General features: G+C 54.9%; 1 protein-coding gene across 5 annotated transcripts in view; it reads left to right on the plus strand.

The window, feature by feature from the left end:
- The window catches only part of ABCA3 (ATP binding cassette subfamily A member 3), a 53013-nt gene extending 39377 nt beyond the window's left edge, over positions 1 to 13636 (plus strand). For all 5 annotated transcript variants that reach the window (XM_070568715.1, XM_070568719.1, XM_070568716.1 and 2 more), the window contains 12 exons: positions 1447 to 1720; positions 4846 to 5050; positions 5408 to 5627; positions 6013 to 6171; positions 7638 to 7810; positions 8434 to 8562; positions 8678 to 8872; positions 10670 to 10857; positions 11352 to 11522; positions 11802 to 11992; positions 12148 to 12221; positions 12706 to 13636. In XM_070568715.1, the coding sequence (XP_070424816.1) occupies positions 1447 to 1720; positions 4846 to 5050; positions 5408 to 5627; positions 6013 to 6171; positions 7638 to 7810; positions 8434 to 8562; positions 8678 to 8872; positions 10670 to 10857; positions 11352 to 11522; positions 11802 to 11992; positions 12148 to 12221; positions 12706 to 12837 (2111 nt within the window). In that variant the 3' untranslated portion in view covers positions 12838 to 13636. The remainder of the gene's footprint in view (positions 1 to 1446; positions 1721 to 4845; positions 5051 to 5407; positions 5628 to 6012; positions 6172 to 7637; positions 7811 to 8433; positions 8563 to 8677; positions 8873 to 10669; positions 10858 to 11351; positions 11523 to 11801; positions 11993 to 12147; positions 12222 to 12705) is intronic.
- Positions 13637 to 20575: the final 6939 nt, after the last annotated feature.

Genomic DNA, 20575 nt, shown 5'->3' on the forward strand with positions numbered 1-20575 from the left:
GACGCCCTCACTGCGTAATTTTATTACACTATATTTAAGGACATCTGACCCTTTACCTTATGTAATGATAGCTATAGCGGGCCTTGGTGGAAGCCTTTGTGACTGTCAGTGTTAGGATTCACTGACACATCCCTGTCCCCTGAATGACCCTTGGGTCCTGCAGTGTAGGTGTCATTGCTGTCCCTGTGTTACAGCTGAGTGAGAGGTGCAGCCAGAGCAGTAAGGGTGTGTGAAGAATGCGTGTGCGATGCTGGCTCTGTGCAGCCACTCAGGCAGCTGTGGGCTGGCCAGTGTGTGTACATGCTCTAGTGGAACTGTACTTAATGTACCTAAGGTCACTTGGGAGCGTAGAGTGGACCCCAGCACCCCTCGTCAGAACTGGCATTCTCTTCACACCATAGTGAGAAGCGAAGTGAGAGGTAACAGGACTGTGCCGCCTGCAGGCGGAATTGGGATTTCTGCCATCACCCTTGGGTTACAGGAGAACATCGGGCATCTGGGCTGCCCAGAGCCCAAGGGCCCAGAGAATTTAAGGCCTGAAGTGAGAATTTGCTGGAGTTCACCCGGGCAGCAAGAAAATAGCTCTTCCTCCAGGGTCTCGCTCCCTCAGGCCACATTTTTTGAAAACTGTTTTTTCCCCGATTATAAAAGGGTACTTTTTTTTAAAAAAAAAGATTTTATTTTTCCTTTTTCTCCCAAAGCACCCTGGTACATAGTTGTGTATTTTAAATTGTGGGTCCTTCTAGTTGTGGCATGTGGGACGCTGCCTCAGCATAGCTTGATGAGCAGTGCCATGTCTGCGTCCGGGATCTGAACCAGCGAAACCCTGGGCCAACGAAGCAGAGCGCGCGAACTTATCCACTCGGCCATGGGGCCAGTCCCAAAAGGGTACTTATTCATTCTAGAAAAATTAGAAAAACAGACAACTAGAGGGGAAAGTCCTGTGTAATCGCACCTCTTGGAGGTAGCCCTTCAACCACTCACCTGGTCTTGAGGGCTGGTCCAAGCCCACCTGGGGCCACTCCTTGCCCTGTGCCTGACCAGCACCTCAGGGGCTTCGCCCAACCAGGCTGTCCCCTGGTTTCAACAGCTCTGCCTTGTAGAGCCTCACCCTCTCCTGAGCCAGCCCCCTCCCAGCCACGTTGACCCTGGTCTGAGTCCGGTCCCTATATCTCTGTGGCTCTCTTTAGCTTCAGGAGGTGTTTGTAGGACAGAAGGAAGAGCTTGCTCTGCCTGCTCAGCCTCCTGTGACTGCAGTAAGGTGCCCCCTCACCCAGGGCCTGCAGCCCCGCAACGTGGTTCCATGGCCAAGACATTGTCTGTGCGGCGGGAGGTGGCATGCCCTTCCCGTGGTTCTCCAGGCCTTCAGAGCGCCCCAGAGCTTGGGTCTTGAATGTGGGCCATGGGCCAGTCGTCTGCACTGCTGACTCTGCCATTGCCCCCCAGGTGACCTGGAGGAGTTCCTGATCTTCAGGGCCTCGGTGGAGGGGGGCGGCTTTAACGAGCGGTGCCTGGTGGCCGCATCCTTCAGAGATGTTGGCGAGCGGACAGTGGTCACTGCCATGTTCAACAACCAGGCCTACCACTCCCCAGCCACCGCGCTGGCCGTCATGGACAACCTTCTGTTCAAGCTGCTGTGTGGCCCTCAGGCCTCCATCGTGGTCTCCAACTACCCGCAGCCCCGGAGCGCCCTGCAGGCTGCAAAGGACCAGTTCAATGAGTATGTGCACAGCCCTACCACGCCCCCACCCCTCCTATGCCCTGCCAGGACCCCACTTCCACCTGTCAGATCAGGGCCCCGCCCCCATCAGGTCAGGACCTCTCATCAGAACTGACCACCTCCAGCGCTGCCGCTGCCACCAAGGGCCACATAGGTGGATAAAGCATAGTTTCTGCCCTCAGCAAGTTTCCGGTTCTTGGTCAGGGAACCCCACGTCTTCCCCAGCCTTCCATACTCGTCCTTTCCTTGGATAGCAGAGAAGGTAGTGAGACCCCATCCCACTTACACCATGGTCCCCATGATGGACTCCTGAGGATTTGGAGAGTGGCAGTGCCTCTTCCCAAATCTGCACCTGGCTCCTGCTGGCCACTGTCCCCAGGGAGTCCCAGCACATGTTTGTGCCCAGGGCAGCACCCAGCTGTGTGTGTGAGCGACGACAGCAGAACACAGCGAGGTCAGGTGTCATTGCCCCTCAGTGGCCTCAAGTCAGGGAACCCATTGGGCATCTCTCTCCTTAGGTCTTATCATGCCATCATATGCATAGGACTTTCCCTCATCCTGGTCACAGAGCCCCCAAAACTCTGGGGACCATCCAGAGGAAGCCACAAAAATCAGTTAATTTCAGAACAGTCACTCCACTTCAGGGCAGTTAATTAATAGGGAGTGGTTTCATCTTCACCCTGATTCTAGACTGTGCCCTGTGCCTTACAGTGTCTCCTTCCCCTTCTGCCACCTTCCATGCCTACCCCAAAAGCAGAGACACAGCGACAGTCATCTGCTCTCCTTGCCATGCTAGGAACAGACTAGTACAAAGATAAATACTGCGATGGAGCAGACTGCAGGGCCTTGAAATGATGCACAAAGTGCTGGAGAAGGGCCTTCCCTCCGATTGAGACGTAAGGGAGAGACAGGCTTACAGGGCCTTCAAAACTGGGCACGGTCATTAGCAGCTGTAGGTGCGGGCCTGTGCTGGGAGTATCGAGAAGTGGCAGCCGCATCCTGGTGGGCTCTGGACTAGGAGACCCCAAAGTAAGGCTCAGGAGGTCGGGCGTAGTGTGGTGACTGTCACCAGGCAGCAGGACTTTGGGTTTTGTTTTAACAGGTTTAGGAGACAGAATTCACCTACCATACAGTTCACCTGTTTGTAGTGTACCATTGAATAGTTGTTAAGATATTCAGAGTCATGGAGCCATCACCGCCATATAATTTTTTTTAATTTAATTGACGTGTAACGTTATGTTAGTTTCAGGTGTAGAACATAATGATTTGATATATGTATGTATTGCCAGGTGATCACCGCAGTAAGTCTAGTTAACATGCGTCACCATACATAGTTAAACATTTTTTTTTCTTATGATGAGAAACTCTAAGATTTACTTTCTTAGCAGCTTTCAAATATGCAATACAGTATTATCAACTATAGTCACCATGCTGTACATGACATCCCCAGAACTTATTTATCTTATACCTAGAAGTTTGTACCTATTCACCCCCTTCACTCATTTTGCTTCCCCACCCACCAGTCTGTCCTCTGTATCCGTGAATTCAGTTTTGTTTTGTTTTTTAGATTTTATGTATAAGTGAGATCTTACAGTATTTGTCTTTATCTGTCTGATGTATTTCGCTTAGCATAATGCCGTCAAGGTTTATTCATTTGTTGTCACAAATGGCACACTTTCCTTCTTTTTTATGGCTGAATAATATTCCATTGTGTATATGTACCACATTTTCTTTATCCATTCATCCATCAGTGGACACTTAGGCTGTTTCCATAGCTTGGCTATTGTAAATAATGTTGCTATGAACATGAGGATGCATATACTTTTCGAGTTAGTGTTTTCATTTCCTTTAGATAAATACCCAATGGAATTGCTCGATCACATGGGAGCTCTATTTTTAACTTTTTGAGGAACCTCCACAGTTTTCCATAGTGGCTTCACCAATTTACATTCCCACCAACAGTACACAAGGGTTTCCCTTTCTCCACATCCTTGCCAACACTTATTTCTTGACTTTTTGATGACAGCCATTCTAACAGATGTGAGGCGATAGCTCATGGTTTCAATTTGCGTTTCTCTGATGATTAGTGATGTTGAGCACCTTTTCATGTACCTGTTGGATCACAATACAATTTTTTTATAGAGTACAAGAAATTTATTGATATGGTTTCAGATTTCACATTGCAACTAACCTTTAAGAAATGGCTATTTGCTGAGTTTTGGTATCAAAGAATAATATCCACGGTCATCTGAAAAGACTATTAAAATACACTTCCCTTTTCCAACTACATGTCTCTGTGAGGCCAGATTTTTTCCATGTACTTTGGACCACAATATAAGTTTATTGAACGTTTCATCACCCCTAAAAGAAACTCTGTGACCACTGGCAGTCGCTCTCCATTCCTTTCTACTCCATCTCTAAGTAGCCACTAGTCTACTTTCTGTCTCTGTGGATTTACCTGTTTGGGACATTTCATATAAATGGAATCATAAAATATGTGGCCTGTCATGACTGGCTTCTTTCACTTTCAAGGTTCAGCTACACTATAGCATGTATCAGTAGTTCATTCCCTTTTTTGTCGAAATAATATCCAGTTGTCCCAGCACCATTTGTTGAAACCATCAGGAAGTTTTTAAGCCACAAAATAATGCTATCAAAGCCGGTTCCTGGAAGCTGTTGCTGACAACTGAATGTAGAAGGCAGAATGCACTTGATGGGGGAATGAGCTCCTGCAGTGGCACAGGCACCCGACAGTCGGGGTCTGACTAGGGCAGTACAGAGAGAACCAGGCAGAGGGTCTTAGGAGATGTGGGAAAAGCAGATCGACAGGTGGTGCCATCACTTGAGTGTCTGTGGGGCGTGGGGGGCACAGGGGACAGATTGAAGGTGACTGGGAGAGTGGCCCTACCTCATGGGGACAGGAAGTCCAGAGGAGGAACTGTTCTCCAGGGAGGTGGGATTTTCCTGGTTCTGAGACCCCCACAGCTCCTGCAGTCTCTCTTAATCCCTTTTAGCGACTGGGCGACTGCACTGCATGCTTTGGATAGTAATGACCAAGGACCCCTCCTGCCTAGACATGCTGTGCTCTGTCCCTCACCTGCTCTGTCCCCACCACAACCCCACAGGGGCCGGAAGGGATTTGACATTGCCCTCAACTTGCTCTTCGCCATGGCATTCTTGGCCAGCACATTTTCCATCCTGGCAGTCAGCGAGAGGGCCATCCAGGCCAAGCACGTCCAGTTTGTGAGTGGAGTCCACGTGGCTACCTTCTGGCTCTCTGCTCTGCTGTGGGACCTCATGTCTTTCCTCGTCCCCAGTCTGCTGCTGCTGGTGAGGGCCCCATGGTGCCGGGATCCTTTGTCCAGGGGGCTTGCCTGGGGGCCCCTGCGCAGATAGCAGCCACCCTGGGCTCCATGCTGGCAGCTCAGCCCCCATTCCAGGAGGACAGTTGAGGACACCCTGGCAACCCCCCACCCCACCCCATCTGTCTCCTCTGGTAGATAGGGCCCTGGAGTGGGGTGCCCTGAGATAGCTCTGTCAGCAAAGGGGAGAAGGGGGACCTTCATCAGGGAGGGCCCTAGGGCTGAAAACCACCGCAGGAGATGGACCTGGCCTGTGGGCTGATGGGCCTGGGCTCATTGCATTGCTCTGTGGGCAAGAAGAGCTGCTGTCTCTGTGCTGCTGCAGGTGGTGTTCAAAGCCTTCGACGTGCACGCCTTTACCCGGGATGGCCACGTGGCTGACGCCCTGCTGTTGCTGCTGCTCTACGGCTGGGCCATCATCCCCCTCATGTACCTGATGAACTTCTTTTTTTCGGGGGCAGCCACTGCCTACACAAGGCTGACCATATTCAACATCCTGTCGGGCATTGCCACCTTCCTCATGGTCACCATCATGCGCATCCCAGGTGGGAGCCTGGAAACCACCCCCCTCCTCCCCCACACCCTGGGCACTCATGTTGCTGCTCCGCCCAGACCGGGGAAGGTGCCAACATGGGCTCCAGGCCAGGTCACACTCTAGTCCCTGTGTTCAAGGTGGCCCTGCTTGGCCAGCTGCCTTGGCATCTGCATGTCCTCTCCTGCAGCTCTGACAGTGGCTGGGGCCACCCCCCCAGGAAGTGCAGTCATGGCAAGGCCTGGTGGCTGATCAATGGGGGATGCCCAGCCGGGTGCCCCACCCCACACGCAGTGTATAGGCAACACTGGGAGCCTGCCTCCCCTGATTTGAGCTGTCCTTGGGGGCAGGCGTGGTATGTCTTCCAGCACTAATTGTTCTGTGCCTTCTCTCCACAGCGGTAAAGTTAGAAGAACTTTCCAGAACACTGGACCGTGTGTTCCTGGTGCTGCCCAACCACTGTCTGGGCATGGCAGTCAGCAGCTTCTACGAGAACTACGAGACAAGGAGGTACTGCACCTCCTCTGAGGTCGCGGCCCACTACTGCAAGAAATACAGTGAGTATCCTGGGCCCTCCCTCAGGGCAGCCCCTTCCTCTCCGCTTTCTCCCTGAGGACTGGCCAGAGCATCCCCACGACCCTCGTTACCACAAAGGGGCTCTCTTGGGGGGCTCTGGGCCCAAGGTGTGACTAAGTAGGTCCCTGGTCCCAGCACTGAGAGACCCTGGGTGTGGGCACCAGAAGGGTCTTCAGAAGACAGCGTTCACCACCCCGCCCAATGATATGTGCTCCCCCTTCCTGCTTAGCTGACCCTTAATCTCTGTGAGGTCAGCCCAGGCCCCACTCAAACCTGGGCTGGGCACCCCTCACTGCCTCCACAGCTCTCAGACACACAGGGCAGTCCCCACTTCCTTGACCAGCTTCCACCTGATCCCACCCACACCCACCCCTTCCAGCTTTCAGTGGCTCCCAGAATTCCTTGGCTTGTGGGGCGGCATCCCTGCAGTCTCCGTCTCTGTCTTTATGTGGCCTCCTCCTCTGTGTGCCTGTATCTCAAATGTCCCTCTGCCTTTCTCTTGTAAGGACATTTTTCATTGGATTTAGGGCCCACCCTAAATCCAGGATCTTCCCCCGAGAACCTTAACTCATTACATCCGCAAAGACCCTATTTCTAAGTAAGGCCATTCACAGGCTTCAGGGCTTAGGATGTGGACATGTCTTTCTGGGGCTCCCATTCAGCCCACCACATGCCCTTTCTGTGCCTGGAACAGTCTTCAGCAGGTGGTCAGCTGTCACCTCTGTGAGCCCTGTACGTCCCGCAGACAGGCTCAGTCTCTGCTCTGTTCCAGCCATTTCCTTACCTCATAGGACCTACTTGGGATTGCTTTGCTGCGTGCCCATCCCCTCTCTAAACCCTGACTACCTGAGGGGGGCACATCTTACCTGTCCTACTTCTCAGTGCAGTCCATGACACGAGGAAGCCAGTGTGTGAATGAGCGAGTGAGGGCATGACTCAGTCACTCATCATAGGTGCCCCTCAAAAGGCGGGAACTGCCCTGAAACGTGGGAAGTGCTTGGGGCTCCATGTGGCAGTGACAAACACGGGTCACACTCTCCAAAGATGAATGGACCCTGTGCCTTCTCAGCCTCTGTCAAGAGGGCCGGGGTGGGGGCCAGTCCCGTGGCCAAGTGGTAAAGTTCACGTGCTCCCCTTCAGCAGCCCAGGGTTCACAGGTTTGGATCTTGGGTGTGGACCTACACACCGGTCGTCAGGCCATGCTGTGGTGGCATCCCACTTAGAGGAACTAGAATGACTTACAGCTAGGACATACAACTATGTACTGGGGCTTTGGGGAGAAAAAAAAAGAGGAAGATTAGCAACAGATGTTAGCTCAGGGCTAATCTTCCTCACCAAAATTATACCTTAAAAAAAAGAAAAAAGAGGGCCAGGGTGCAGGCGCCTGGTGGGCCTAGACAGAGGCGCCTGGGGTGCAGGGTGCAGTGCCCTCTCCTTGCCCACACAGACATCCAGTACCAGGAGAACTTCTACGCATGGAACGCCCCTGGGGTAGGCAGGTTCGTGACCTCCATGGCTGCGTCAGGGTTTGCCTACCTCACCCTGCTCTTCCTCATTGAGACGGACCTGCTGTGGAGGCTGAAGACCTGCATCTGTGCCTTGCGGAGGCGGCGGGCGCTGGTGAGTGGCTCTCCTACCACAGTCCAGCTTCCTTGGGCCCACACGCAGGGAGGGCCTTGTCACCTGGCCATGGCCAGGGTGCACGTCCACCTCAGCATTCCCAGCCTAGGAAGGAGTCATGGTCCTCACGTCACCAGGTGCTCTTGAGTCCCAAGACCCTGAAGCTGTGGAGTTGGGGAGCCTGGGGCCTTGGGGTCCTCAGTCTCAGCAGAGGCAGTATGGGCCAGTGCCCTGTGTTTGTCACATGCATCGCATCCCACAAACACACACGCAAAACCTGCTGAGACTGCCCTGGATGTACAGATTAACCCTGGGCAAATGGGCTTCTCTAAAATATTAAGACTTCTCTAAGGAGTTTCTGGCCATGTTATTAAAATCTCCCACACCCCTCAGAGGAGTCTCCTAGTTTACCCCATGAGTCCTGCGCCGTCCTTGTTCCTCGGCAGTTTTTCTCTCCTTAATGTGAATTTCAGCCCCGAAGTCCACCCTGCTCTCCTTGTGAAAGGTCTGCGTTAGCACACGTGGGGCTGAGCTGGAGGGAGCAGTCCCGGTGACCTATTTCTCCCATGGAAAAGGAGCCCTCTGGCTGGAGTTCAGTCGTAGTCTTTTTTCACAACAATTAGATGGAAGTGTACACTCGGACGTCAGTGCTTCCTGAAGACCAGGACGTGGTAGACGAGAGGAACCGAATCCTGGCCCCCAGCCTGGACTCTCTGCTGGATACACCTCTGATTATCAAGGAGCTCTCTAAGGTAAGGTGGGCCCTCACTCCACTGGGCCTCCTAGGGTCGGCCTGCACTGTCTGGAAGCTGGCTCTCTGCCATCTCCAGGCCTCCCCATTCCTCTTTTCTCCTGGGTACCTTGCAGGTGTACGAGCAGCGGGCACCCCTCCTTGCCGTGGACAAGATCTCCCTCGCAGTCCAGAAAGGGGAGTGCTTCGGCTTGCTAGGTTTCAACGGAGCTGGGAAAACGACGACTTTCAAAATGCTGACTGGGGAGGAGACCATCACTTCTGGGGACGCCTTTGTCGGGGGCTATAGCATCAGCTCTGACATCGGGAAGGTGGGTGCCACCAGGGAGATGGGAAGAGAGAGCACCCTGGAGGTAGGGATGGGGCTTGTTTCTGGCTCACAGTTCATGGACAGCTGGTCGAGGTAGTGACCAGGGGTCAGAGCTAAGCAAGCGATGGAGAGGAGAGAAAGGGTAGAAAGATAAGGGCCCCCTCGGCCAGAAGGGCCCAGACCTGCCTGGTGCCTGAGACTGGGGCCCTCCCAGAGAAGCCACTTCTCTGGACCTGGGGGTGTAGTGCTCACAGTACTGCCCCACTGCCCCAAAGAACAGGCTCTCTTTAGTGTGTGTGTGTAGACTCACAGTAATGAACAGCCCTGGACTGTTCAGACCGTGCATCTGCCAAGAACCAGAAGCTGGATAAAACATCAATGATAAACCACATCGGTAAGAGCGTCACAGAGCCCGCAGCATGGAGAGGAACTCTGGTCAAAATCTGTGAGCCCTGAGAGGCACTACTGCACAGAGGGCGCACTGTGTTCCAGGCAACTCAGGCTTGGGTTTAGGGGCCTTGTTGAGTGAAGGGGGCAGAAACAAAGGCCAGGGCCCCCCTGTGGCAGTGTAATAAGAGACTTTCCCCACGTGGGGCTGAACCCAAATGGCAACCCTGTAGGGTAAGGATGAACCAGGCTGCCCTCCTCTCCCACCAACCCTGGGGATTGCTTGGAAGGTTCCCTGTGTGCTGAGCAGAGCTGGGAAAAGGAACGAAGAAGAGCCCATTCCTGTGAGTGACAGCATCTCCTGAAATCTCCTGAACTGGCAGCTAGGGCTTCTAGTCTGCTGTGCCCCTAGACCGCAGCACACACCCTCTCTGGAGGAAGGCCTTCGTCCTAGACCTTGAAGAACCACCGACTAAATAGTGTTTCAAGGCCTATGAGCCATGCACAGCTAAAAATGAAGGAGACAGGGCCTCCCAACCAGAACCCGCAGACACAAGGGCCCCCAGGAGAAACAAGCCCACCACTGCAGATTTGCAATCACCAGACCCAGCTTATGAAACGGCTGTGTTTACTGTGTTTAAAGAAATAAGCAAGATTGAAAATATATGCAGGAAAGAGAAAACTATAAATGTGATCTAGAAAGTGGAGGAGAGAGTGAGAAGTTCTAAATAGACTTCATCTGAGCTCCAGCAGGAAAGGAGGGAATGTGGGAAGGTGATAACTGACCGGGCAATGGTGAAGAATGTTTCCAAACTGATTAAGCAAATTCTGGAAGCCTAAGAACCCCAAGGAGGGCAAAGAGAAAGAAACCCTATCTCTAGAATCCACAGAACCCAGGCTCCCCTGTCCCCTTCCAGTGGCTGAAGGTAGTCAGGGAGATGGCTGTGCAGCGTCCTGGCTCTGTTGAATGAACAGGACCACCTGCTCAGAGACCAGCTGCCACGCTGTCTGACCAGGCAATGCCCCACTGCAACAGTGTTGCCAGCGAACATCTCTTTGACTAGAGGGAGAAGAAAGAAAAGACCTAGCGCACAGTAGGTGCTTGTTACACACCTGATGCGTAAATGAGGGGCGGTTCATCAGCAGACATTCACATGGTGATGATGACTTTGTATAATCAGTACGTTCTTGCACCAACCCTCCCTCATGCTGTCCATAGTGGACTAGTCTCTGGCATCTCTGACTCCTCAGTGTGGGCGGCATGGGAGCCCATGGACTCCCTGAGCTAGCCAAGCCCCTCCTGTGTCCAGCTTGTGCACCAGCTGATGGACCACCCTGGACAGATCCACTGTGAGAAACCTGGAGAAGCTTCCTCTGATCTTCTGCCTTCCGGGCTGTGTTCCAACTCCAGGTGCGGCAGCGGATCGGCTACTGCCCCCAGTTTGATGCTCTGCTGGACCACATGACGGGCCGGGAGACGCTGGTCATGTACGCCCGGCTCCGGGGCATCCCCGAGCGCCACATCGGTGCCTGCGTAGAGAACACGCTTCGGGGCCTGCTCCTGGAGCCGCATGCCAACAAGCTGGTCAGGACATACAGGTGCACCTGTGCCCCATCTCCCCCAGCCCCCGACCTGGTAATGCAGTGACCCCAGGAGTCTTCCAAGTGTGGAGTCGGGGTCTCTCTTACCATAGAGCTGGGGGCAGCCACATAGGTCAGGGCCGGGCTCCCACACATTGTTCTAGGATTGACCAGGGATTTGGTAGTATGACCCAGGCAGCACTAGGTAAGAGGGCTGCCCTGCCGGTTCCCACCACCTGGAGACAAGGCCAGCCAGCGGTGATATCAGGACCCTGTAAGGCCCCCGTAGGTGCAGACATGGTGTTACTGCTCTAGTTGGGGGCATGGACCAATGCCCTGGGCATGGCTTTCTCTGGGGCCTCCAACTCTGTGAGGTGGGCTTTGCAGGCATACTCACCTCATCCCTCCTCACCTGGGGCACTTTGTGACCATTGGCCCCGTCCTCTGCTGGGACCCGGGGAGCCCATGCTAATTAGCAGCCTTGCCTCTCCCCACGGCCCCTCGGCCCCCAGCGGTGGCAACAAGCGGAAGCTGAGCACTGGCATTGCCCTGCTTGGAGAGCCTGCAGTCATCTTCCTGGACGAGCCATCCACTGGCATGGACCCTGTGGCCCGGCGCCTGCTCTGGGACACCGTGGCAAGGGCCCGAGAGTCTGGCAAGGCTATTGTCATCACCTCCCATAGGTAGAGCCGGCATCTCTGTGGGTCTGTGGAAGAGCTGGGATAAGGCTGTGGGAGGGGTGGGCCAGGAGGGGCTACTTGGACAGAAGACCTGTCAGCAGCTGGTGCAGAGTCTGTGAGGAGAGTCCCCAGGCTCTGCCATGTGGGCTACACTCTGAGCTCGGGAGTCGGGAAGAGCCTGATTTGGGCATCAACACCCTCCCATCTGCACGGGGCTTTGCCATGGAAGGCAGGCATCAGCATCCCCCAGCCCTGTGTCAGGCCAGCACCCTCTCTCCCCAGCATGGAGGAATGTGAGGCCTTGTGCACCCGGCTGGCCATCATGGCACAGGGTCAGTTCAAGTGCCTGGGCAGCCCGCAGCATCTCAAGAGCAAGTTTGGCAGCGGCTACTCCCTGCAGGCCAAGGTCCGGAGTGACGGGCAGCAGAAGGTCCTAGAGGAGTTCAAGGCATTTGTGGACCTGACCTTCCCAGGTATGTGATGCTGAGCAGAGGGCGTCTGTGTCTCACCCCTGCAAGTCCCACATCCCTGATCCCTGGGATGAGGGCCGAGATTCCGTAGACCCAGGCCACCCTCTCCTGGCCCTCTGGCTAGGCCTTCACAGGGACACAGTCTCTCCTTTATGCAGGCAGCATCCTGGAAGATGAACACCGAGGGATGGTCCATTATCACCTGCCTGGCAATGACCTTAGCTGGGCGAAGGTGAGCACGAGCCCCACTGGGCCTCAGCTAGAGCTAGGGAAGGTCCCTTCAGTGGTCATGCCTTTTTTGGTAATTCTAGGTTCTTTCCAAGGAAGAATCACTTGCAGTTTCTGCTCTAACACTCACCCTAATACCTGCTGGGTTTGGAGTTTTACACCCAAAATATTTGAGTTGGGAAAAACTTGGTGCAAAAAAAGAAACAGGCCTAGAGAGGGAACACAGGTTGCCAGGGTCATACTCTGACCTGGGAAGAGTCAGGAGGAAACCCGGTTCCTGTGCCTGCTGGCCCTGCACAGCCCACCTCCTCCCTCTGGGAGTGTGGCTCACCCCTTGGGGCTGACTTCCTGAAGGTGCTTCACGGACCAGGCAGGGGCAGGAGTAGGATCTTTCAGGGCTTTACCACCCCTTACGGCCAAAAGACTCCCAGACTAGCCAAGGAACCAGGCCCTGGGCTTGTTAACAGCGGCTTTTCTGCTTCCCAAAGGTGTTTGGTATTCTGGAAAAGGCCAAGGAGAAGTACGGAGTGGACGACTACTCCGTGAGCCAGATCTCACTGGAGCAGGTCTTCCTGAGCTTTGCCCACTTGCAGCCGCCCACCGAGGACGAGGGGCCGTGAGGAGTCGGCACGGGTGGGGTGAGCGGTCACACAGGTGGGCGTCCTCTCCCTCTGAGTTCATCTTAATCTGCACCCTTATTTCTAATCACTGTTTTCTATGACGGATATGAGAATCAAGGCACAGTACGGACCAGGCATGTCAGTACTCTCATGCCAGGAATCAGCATGCCACCATCCACGTCTACAGCAGTCACCGCAGCCCGCTCTCCAGAACTCGAGATCCCAACCAAGAGCAGGTCGGGCAGTCCGTGCAGGCAAGCCTCAGGGTCTTTGGGCAGAGAGCCATGTAGGTAAAGGCCACAGCTGACCCCAGGATTGAATTTCCCCAAGTGCTTGCAAGGAGAGCACCCAGTGACATCTCCACGTTCGCACTTGGCACAGAGGTTCCCTGGGGGTGACACAGGAAGCCAGCGGGACAGTCGGCATCTGGGCTCACCAGGCTGCCCAGAATGGACAGAAGGTCGCCTGTCACCATCCATGAGGGAGATCCTGGCCATGATTTGGCGCTGAGGTCTTGGCTTTCTGTGCAGTTGGGGGCATCCTGGGAGTCCCTGCTTCTCAGTGTGGACACTACACCAGGCAGAGCCAAGCCTGTGCCCAGTATCATCCCACCAGCATCTTCCAGAGTCAGCTGGAGAGGGGAGGGATGGCAGTCCTTCGTTCCCAACACTGGCCTGCTGTGGAGTCACAGGCCGGGAGGCCAGTCAGGGATCACTGTCGGGCTGAGTGGCCATCTGTGGAGGATGCACCCAACAGGTGGTGACTTTGTCCAGAAAATAAAGGCTGGGAGGAAATGTGACCCGGGTCTGTGAGTCACACACAAGATGGGGGTCACAGAACCACTCACTCACCCACAGTCCTAACACAAGCCTCCTGTTCAAGTTTCAGACGCAAAAGCCTGAGCTCGTTGTTCCCACTCTCCAGTAAACTTACAGAACTCGCTGCTGTGGTACAAAGGAACAAACCCAAACTGCAAGGGGCAAAGCAGGTTAGAGAAACAACCAACTGACAGATCCTTCATCTGCAGTGAGGGGGGGTGTAGGGCTGGTGTAGGAGGGTGCAGACCTGGCAGGGCAGGAGGCCTTTGGCTCCAGGGCCACTCATGGGCTTTAAGCCATTTTCCAGAAGATGCTCCTTCAACGTCAGCTCACTTTTCATTTATGCACTTATTTTTTACAGCTTTCTAAATTTTTGTGATTCGAATCTCTGTGTCTTTTACATTCCTTTAGAATTCATAGTTTTAGAAAAGACTTGTTTTCATCACTTTGGTTCATTTGGGAGTTTCAAATTTGCATTTTTATCAGTATCAAAGTTTATGAATGCTGCAAATAGTTTCAGCAACTCCTTTAGTCCCTTTGAAGTTCTTGAAACTACCATCATTTAGTTCCATGTTATAAAAAATGAATATAGGGGTGCCTTTGGTCCTAAACCTTGCCCAAGAGGTCAGTCTGAGCGGCCAACCTGCTGCCTGGTGGTTGCCGGTTTGCTGCACCTGGGCTGGATCTGCCATGTCGTGGGAGGAGGGTAGAGGCCATCACGGCCTGGCCATGTGTCCATGCCTGACAGCCCTCCTGCAGGGCAGCCTGGGCTTGTTTTTAAGCCCACATGTTAAAGATTGAGAAAGTTCTCATTTTCCTCCTTTGATGCCAGAAAAAAGGTCATGAGGAAAGGCATTCAGGACTGAAGGAACAGCATGTGTGAGGCACACCCACGCCAAACCAGACTGCGTCAGTGCAGGGAGAGGTGGGTTCACTGGTGGGTGACGAGGTGGAGAGATGAGTGCAGAGGAGACTGGCAGGACTAAAGTAGGAACTGTCATGGTCAGAGAGCCTTCTTAGGTGGACGACATGGCAGCTGTGGAGGAGGATATGGGCACAGGCGAGGCTGCAACAGTGGGGACAAGGGGCAGGCACACAGCACAGTCAGGGAGAGCCCAGAGGACTTGGGGTGTCCATGGGTGGGGTGCATGGCTGCACCCAAGCACAGAGCTTGGGCAACTGCAGGAATGACAGAGGGACCCTAGGAGCAGCAGAAGGGGCACAACTGTTAGGGTCCACCTGGCATCCCTGGGTCATCTGGAGGCTGCTGGAAAGCTGATGCTGGAGCTGAGAGTCCTTGAGGAGCCTGGAGTGAGGCCTCAGACACCACCTCCCACCGCCGGCCTTGGCTAGTTTGGTTTGTGCTGTGACAGCTCTAAGCCTGGGGGGTGGGAGGGGTGCGGAGCTGAACTCCCCATCAGGAGAGCCAGCCTGCTTCATGCCCCTGACTTCCTATTCCACTCTCCTCTAGACCTTCAGGCTCAGATGGTCCCTAGGGATGCTGGTCCCAAACAGCTGCTGCATCTGCCAGGCGCAGCCCTCCCCAGGACTCAACTCCTGCCCTGCCCCCAACAGCAGTTAGGAGACCCTACACAGCCTGGTCCAGGGCTCCCAAGGGGCAGACACCCACATCCGGGCTAAGAGCAAGGCCATGGAAAAGTCCTGCCTGGGCCAACGGTGTGGCTCAACTGAAACCCAGATGGTGGACACAGGGACTGCCCTTCAGCCTGACAGCTGCACCCAGAACTTAGAGAGGGCCCTGACAAGGGAGGAGGGCAGCCACATGGGGAGGGAAGGGAGACCCTGCTAGGGGGAGGGCTGAGGTGAAGCCCCCCCGACTGCCTGCACGGTGGGGAAGGGTTCCCAGGCAGCAGGTCACAGGCTAAGGGAACCCCAGCCCCAGGCCATAGGAACAGCTGCTATGGAATAAAGACTCTCCAATAGGCTTGCTGCGCACATCAGAAAAGCCCAAATGACAGTCTTTCAAAAAAGAAAGGTGTTTATTTCTCTGCCAAGTAATAAGGCCAGAGAAGGCAGTCCGGGCATTCTGTCACCATCAAGGTCTCAGGGAACCAGACTCCATCTGCCTGCTCCATCCAGGTGCAGGCTACCCTCCTTAAGGTCACCTCTCAGGGTCCATGGTGCCACTGAGGCTTCCAGATGGAATCCGTGGGAAGCAGGGGGTGCAGCAGGAGAGCACAGCTCCCAGGTGTCATACACTTCTGTGTCCATTTTGTTGCCCAGAACACAGGCACACAGCAGCACCAGGTGCAAGGAGCTGGGACATGCAGTCCCTTATCTAGCTGGGCACGCCAGATAAAACCCAGATACCAGGACACAACCGCAGTCTCTGCCACGACTGTAGCAGGCAGGCTGGCATCCTCGAGGAGGTGGTCCCCCATGCATGCGTTAGTCATCCACCTGAGCCAATGAGACCTGCCCACCCACTCAGGAAGCCCTGAGGATCCCTGCTGACCAGCAGAAGTGGTCATACCCTAGGCCCACCCACTCCTCTCTCCCCAACAGAGTGCCCTGACCCATTGGTTGCAGGGACTCAGAAAAGCAAAACAAACTGGATAGTTTCTTGCTTGACAAACTCCAGTCCCAGATCTTTCCCAGGACTCCAGGGGAAGCCAAGGTCACCTGAGTCCCGGGGACCCTGACCCAGTCTCACAAAGCAGCAGACAAGACCAAGGCAGGGAGACCAGCAAGATGGAGGTGTAAGCCAAGGCCAGCACTTGGAGGGGAGGCTGGAAGGCAGATCCAAGGGCAGCCACAAGCTGTCTGGGGATGACTACATACCCCAGGCGGAGGAGATGGCCAGGCCTTCCTGGCCTGAACTCAATCAATTTCTTGAATACCTGATGTCCCAAGACCCCAGGCCAGTCAGACCTGAGACCTGCAGGGCCAGAGTCTGGGGATGAGTGGGAGAGGGTTCCGAAAGGCTAGCCCAGGGCTAGGCTGCCAGCCAGAGCAGCTGATTCCTGCTGTCCCATCTGAGTGACACCTCATGCCAGCTGCTGTTCAGCTCACCTCTGGGGACCAGCACAGCACTCATGGTATAAGCTGGCCGGGCCCTCTGGGACCCTCATTCCCACACAGTCTCATCAGTGTGAAGGTGACTGCCGTCAGTGGCACTAAGGGCCAGAGTAAGAGGGACGTTCCTGGGTAGACAGCCCAGGCCCCACCTGGCCCAGAGGGGCTAAACTCCACCCACTCCTGCATGGAGGAGATGGCTCATAGGGGCTCCAAGAGGTACCCCCAATACCAAAGTCGGGGTTAGCCACTCACCCCACCCTACAGCTGAGGCCAGCAGGCTGAGTGTGCGATATCCCACCCTCCAGACATAAGGCCCCATTCCCTGAACCCTGGCTCAGGTCCAACCCCAAACCCTGGAATGTTCAAGATCCCGCAGCCCCTCTCCCTTCCCTAAGAGAGGGCAGGGCACCCTGGGGGCCCTGCATGAGGGGGCTCAGGGCGGGTGGGCCTGGAGGCTGCCTGAGAATGGGCAACAAGGCAGAGGTCCGAGTCCCCACCGGCCCCCCAGGAGAGGCAGCCAGGAAGCAGGACAGCCCTGGGCCCTGGAGTCCGATCTCCACTTGATGGGCCCATGTGGCCTGGGCAGGCAGGAGGAGGTGCTGAAGCTATGGGGTCGGGCCCAGGGAGCGGGGGCCCTGCCTTCCTTCCTCAACACACGGGGCTGCCCAGGCCCCACTCCTGGGGCCCGGCCCACACCCCACAGATGCCCGCCTCAGACGCCTCCAAAGTTAGAGAAGCTCCAAGTCAACTGGCTGTGGATGGCACAAGGGGGGACCAGGGGGCCGGGCTGGAGGCCAGGATGGCTCGGCCCCAGTGAGAGCCCCAGCAACACCGCAGCCTGCTCTGTATGCGGCTCTGGCTGGGCCCCACCCTGTACCCTATGACAGCCTCAGGGTGGGTAGCTCAGGTGTCACTATTCTTGACTTCCTTGGAGCAGAAATGGACACAGGGCTTTGGGCATGTGATAACCAGCACACGTTCCCAAGCCCACAGCACAGGCTCCCAAGCACACAGCTCAGCAGCCCCCCAGCCTTGCAGCCCCTCCAGAGAGCAGCCTGCACTTCCTAGCAGAGTCCAGAGGTGCCTGCTGGGGGGACCTCAGGACCTGAATCCCCCACACCTTAGAGACATGAACCTGGAGCCGGGGAGGCCTCACAACTCCAGACCCTCACTGGCTGGCTGGACCTTTCAGACCCAGCCTGGCCACCCAGGAGGACCGACCAGGACCTCCTCCTGGGCTCCTTCTTCCTAGGTTTCTTCAGGGGCTGCAGGCACCCACCCCCAGACAGGAGCCAGGCCTTGGGGACCTGACTCTTCCTCTAATGCCTCCCCTAAGGTCACCAAGACATCACAACCTCCCTGACCCCACCGAAACCCCTCTCTTCCACCTGGCTGGGCCACACCTGTCCTTGGCACAGAGATTGTCAGCAATGAGTAGAAGTGCTTCCTTGACATGGTTTACAAGGAGACACAATGCCTGCTCCAGGCTCCTGGGTGGCCCACTGTGACTTCCAGTATATCTCAGGCTATCCCTGACCCTCTCAGAGCCTGGGTCACCAGCCTCCAAGGGCAGACATCACAGAGGCCATCAGGCCCATAGAGGAAGGCAGAGGGAACATTCTGCCTTGACATGGGTACTCTCAAATGAGAGCAACCCCACATCGCCGACAGGTGGCCCTCAGCCCTGGGAGGACAGGGAGGAGGGCTCAGATACTGGTCAGAGCCTGCAGGATGCCTATGGCATAGAGCTCCAGGCCTGGGGCCCGTTACCAGATGCCCTGTTCACAGGAGCCCTGTCCCACCCCCTCCACCAAACCCAGGCCAGACACCTCCTGAAGTCCCCAAGGCCTCAGCCCCCTGGCCCTCAGCCCCCACGGGCTCAGAGGGTTGGCACTAGGGGCTGAGAGGGCAGAAAGCCAGGAATTCTGGAAGGCTGGGGGAAGCCTCCAGAGTTTTATTTTCTCATGTTTCTTCCAAACATTCTGCTGATCCTCAAAATGGCAAAAGCCAAGATGCTCAAATTTTAAAGCCCAACAGCTGATAACAAAAATCAGTAATATTTAGGGGCTGGCCCCATGGCCGAGTGGTTAAGTTCATGCCCTTTGCTTCGATGGCCTAGGCTTTCGCCAGTTCGGATCGTGGGCACAGACCTAGTACTGCTCATCAAGCCATGCTGAGGTGGCATCCCACATGCCACAACTAGAAGGACCCACAGCTAAAATATACAACTATGTACTGGGGGCTTTTGGGAAGAAAAAGGAAAAATAAAAAATAAAATATTTTTTAAAAAATCAGTAATTTAGAAACAAATTTTAGTAAATTCATGTGTCTGAATAAATCATGCTTTTAGATTTAACATAAAATGTGTTAACATTTATATGCATGCCAAATTGTATTACTTTAGAGCATTTAAAAAAAAAGCAGAGGGGTCTGTCAGCTAAGCTGGTGGTGTCCAAATTCTCCTTTCACCACAGTGGGGTCACTGGCCTGCCCCCCCCACCTAGGGTGTCAGTGTCACTTTTGGTTTGGGCACTTCAGGCAATACTGATGGTTGGTCCAGGATGTGTGGGGCTCCCATGTGCTGCCAAGGCCTCCTCACAGACCTCCATGTGCTGCGTACCCGGACCACCAAGGCCACCAGTCCCCCATGCCGACCCTCTGGGCCCCTTCACTGCTGCAGGGCCAGGGGCCCCCTTCTCTTCCACTTACCCTCCATGCCTGGGCATGGCAGATATGATAGTGTCACAGAGAATTTAACTTGCTCTAAAAAGCCCCCCACCCTCCCACCTCCAGTCAAATGTAAATCGAAAGGAAGGACCCAGACCCAGAATGACTGCCTGCCAACCCCACCCCCAGGAACATGTTGGTGCTTCAGTGGAGGGACTCAGGAGGCAGGCTGCTCCTCCTGGGCTGTCTTTTTCCCAGCTCCTCAGACACCCCTCAGCCCAGGGTGAGGTGTTAGGGGCACACTTGACTCCCCTGGACCAGGCCAGAGGGACTGGATGAGGGAAAGGAGTCACCACCCACTGGCTGGGAACACCACGTGAAGAGAGAGCAATGACTTGCAGACTGTATCCACAGCACCATCCATCCATCCCAAGTCACTAAGCCTGTCCTCCCCCGACATCTAATTCATCTCCAAACACACTGGTTCCTTCCTCCAAAATAGCAGCACCGTGGATCTGTTCCCTTCTCTTCCTTGCTGCACCTACCTGTTCAGACAACGTCTGGGGCCAAATGCACCTTCCCTCTGAGACAAGAACCAGCCTAATGAGACAGGGACATCTGCAAGGCCCCTGACCTAACAAGATAAGACCCCTAACCAATTGGTAAGCTAGGAGGATCAGATAGAGGCCATCAAGATCCACATTCTGCAACCTCTGGACTTTCCTGGGCTCACGCATGCACCCTAGCACCCAAGAGTCCACTGAGGGTGACCTTAGCCCCATTAGCATAGTAAAATTCACACCCAGGGGTGGAGAGCTAGCATGCTAATGATACATGCATCGCATGCAGTGGCATGCTACTGACAGTGCAGGCGCAAGCACAACCCCACCTCTACATGCCATAACAAGGCATTCCTCCCCAACCTTTGCCTAATAAAAAGCCTCACAATCTCGTTCCCTAACCAGCCAGTCACCTGCCCCTTTCTGCACTGGCTCCCTCGTGCCTCTCCTGTGCACAAGCTAATAAACTTTCATTTTGCTACTCTCGTTTGTTGTCTCTCTTGATTTCTATCCTGGGGGACAATAAGAACCCAGTGTGCCTTAACAGCTCCTCTCACTAATAGTCATGGAGCAGCGACTGCCTGCCAGGCACAGGTGGGGACGCGGGAGGCACAGCGGTGAACAAACCCGGCAAGCTTTGGGCCTCTCAGCGCC

The sequence above is a fragment of the Equus przewalskii genome, chromosome 12, assembly GCF_037783145.1.
Source record: "Equus przewalskii isolate Varuska chromosome 12, EquPr2, whole genome shotgun sequence".
Lineage (NCBI taxonomy): Eukaryota > Metazoa > Chordata > Mammalia > Perissodactyla > Equidae > Equus > Equus przewalskii.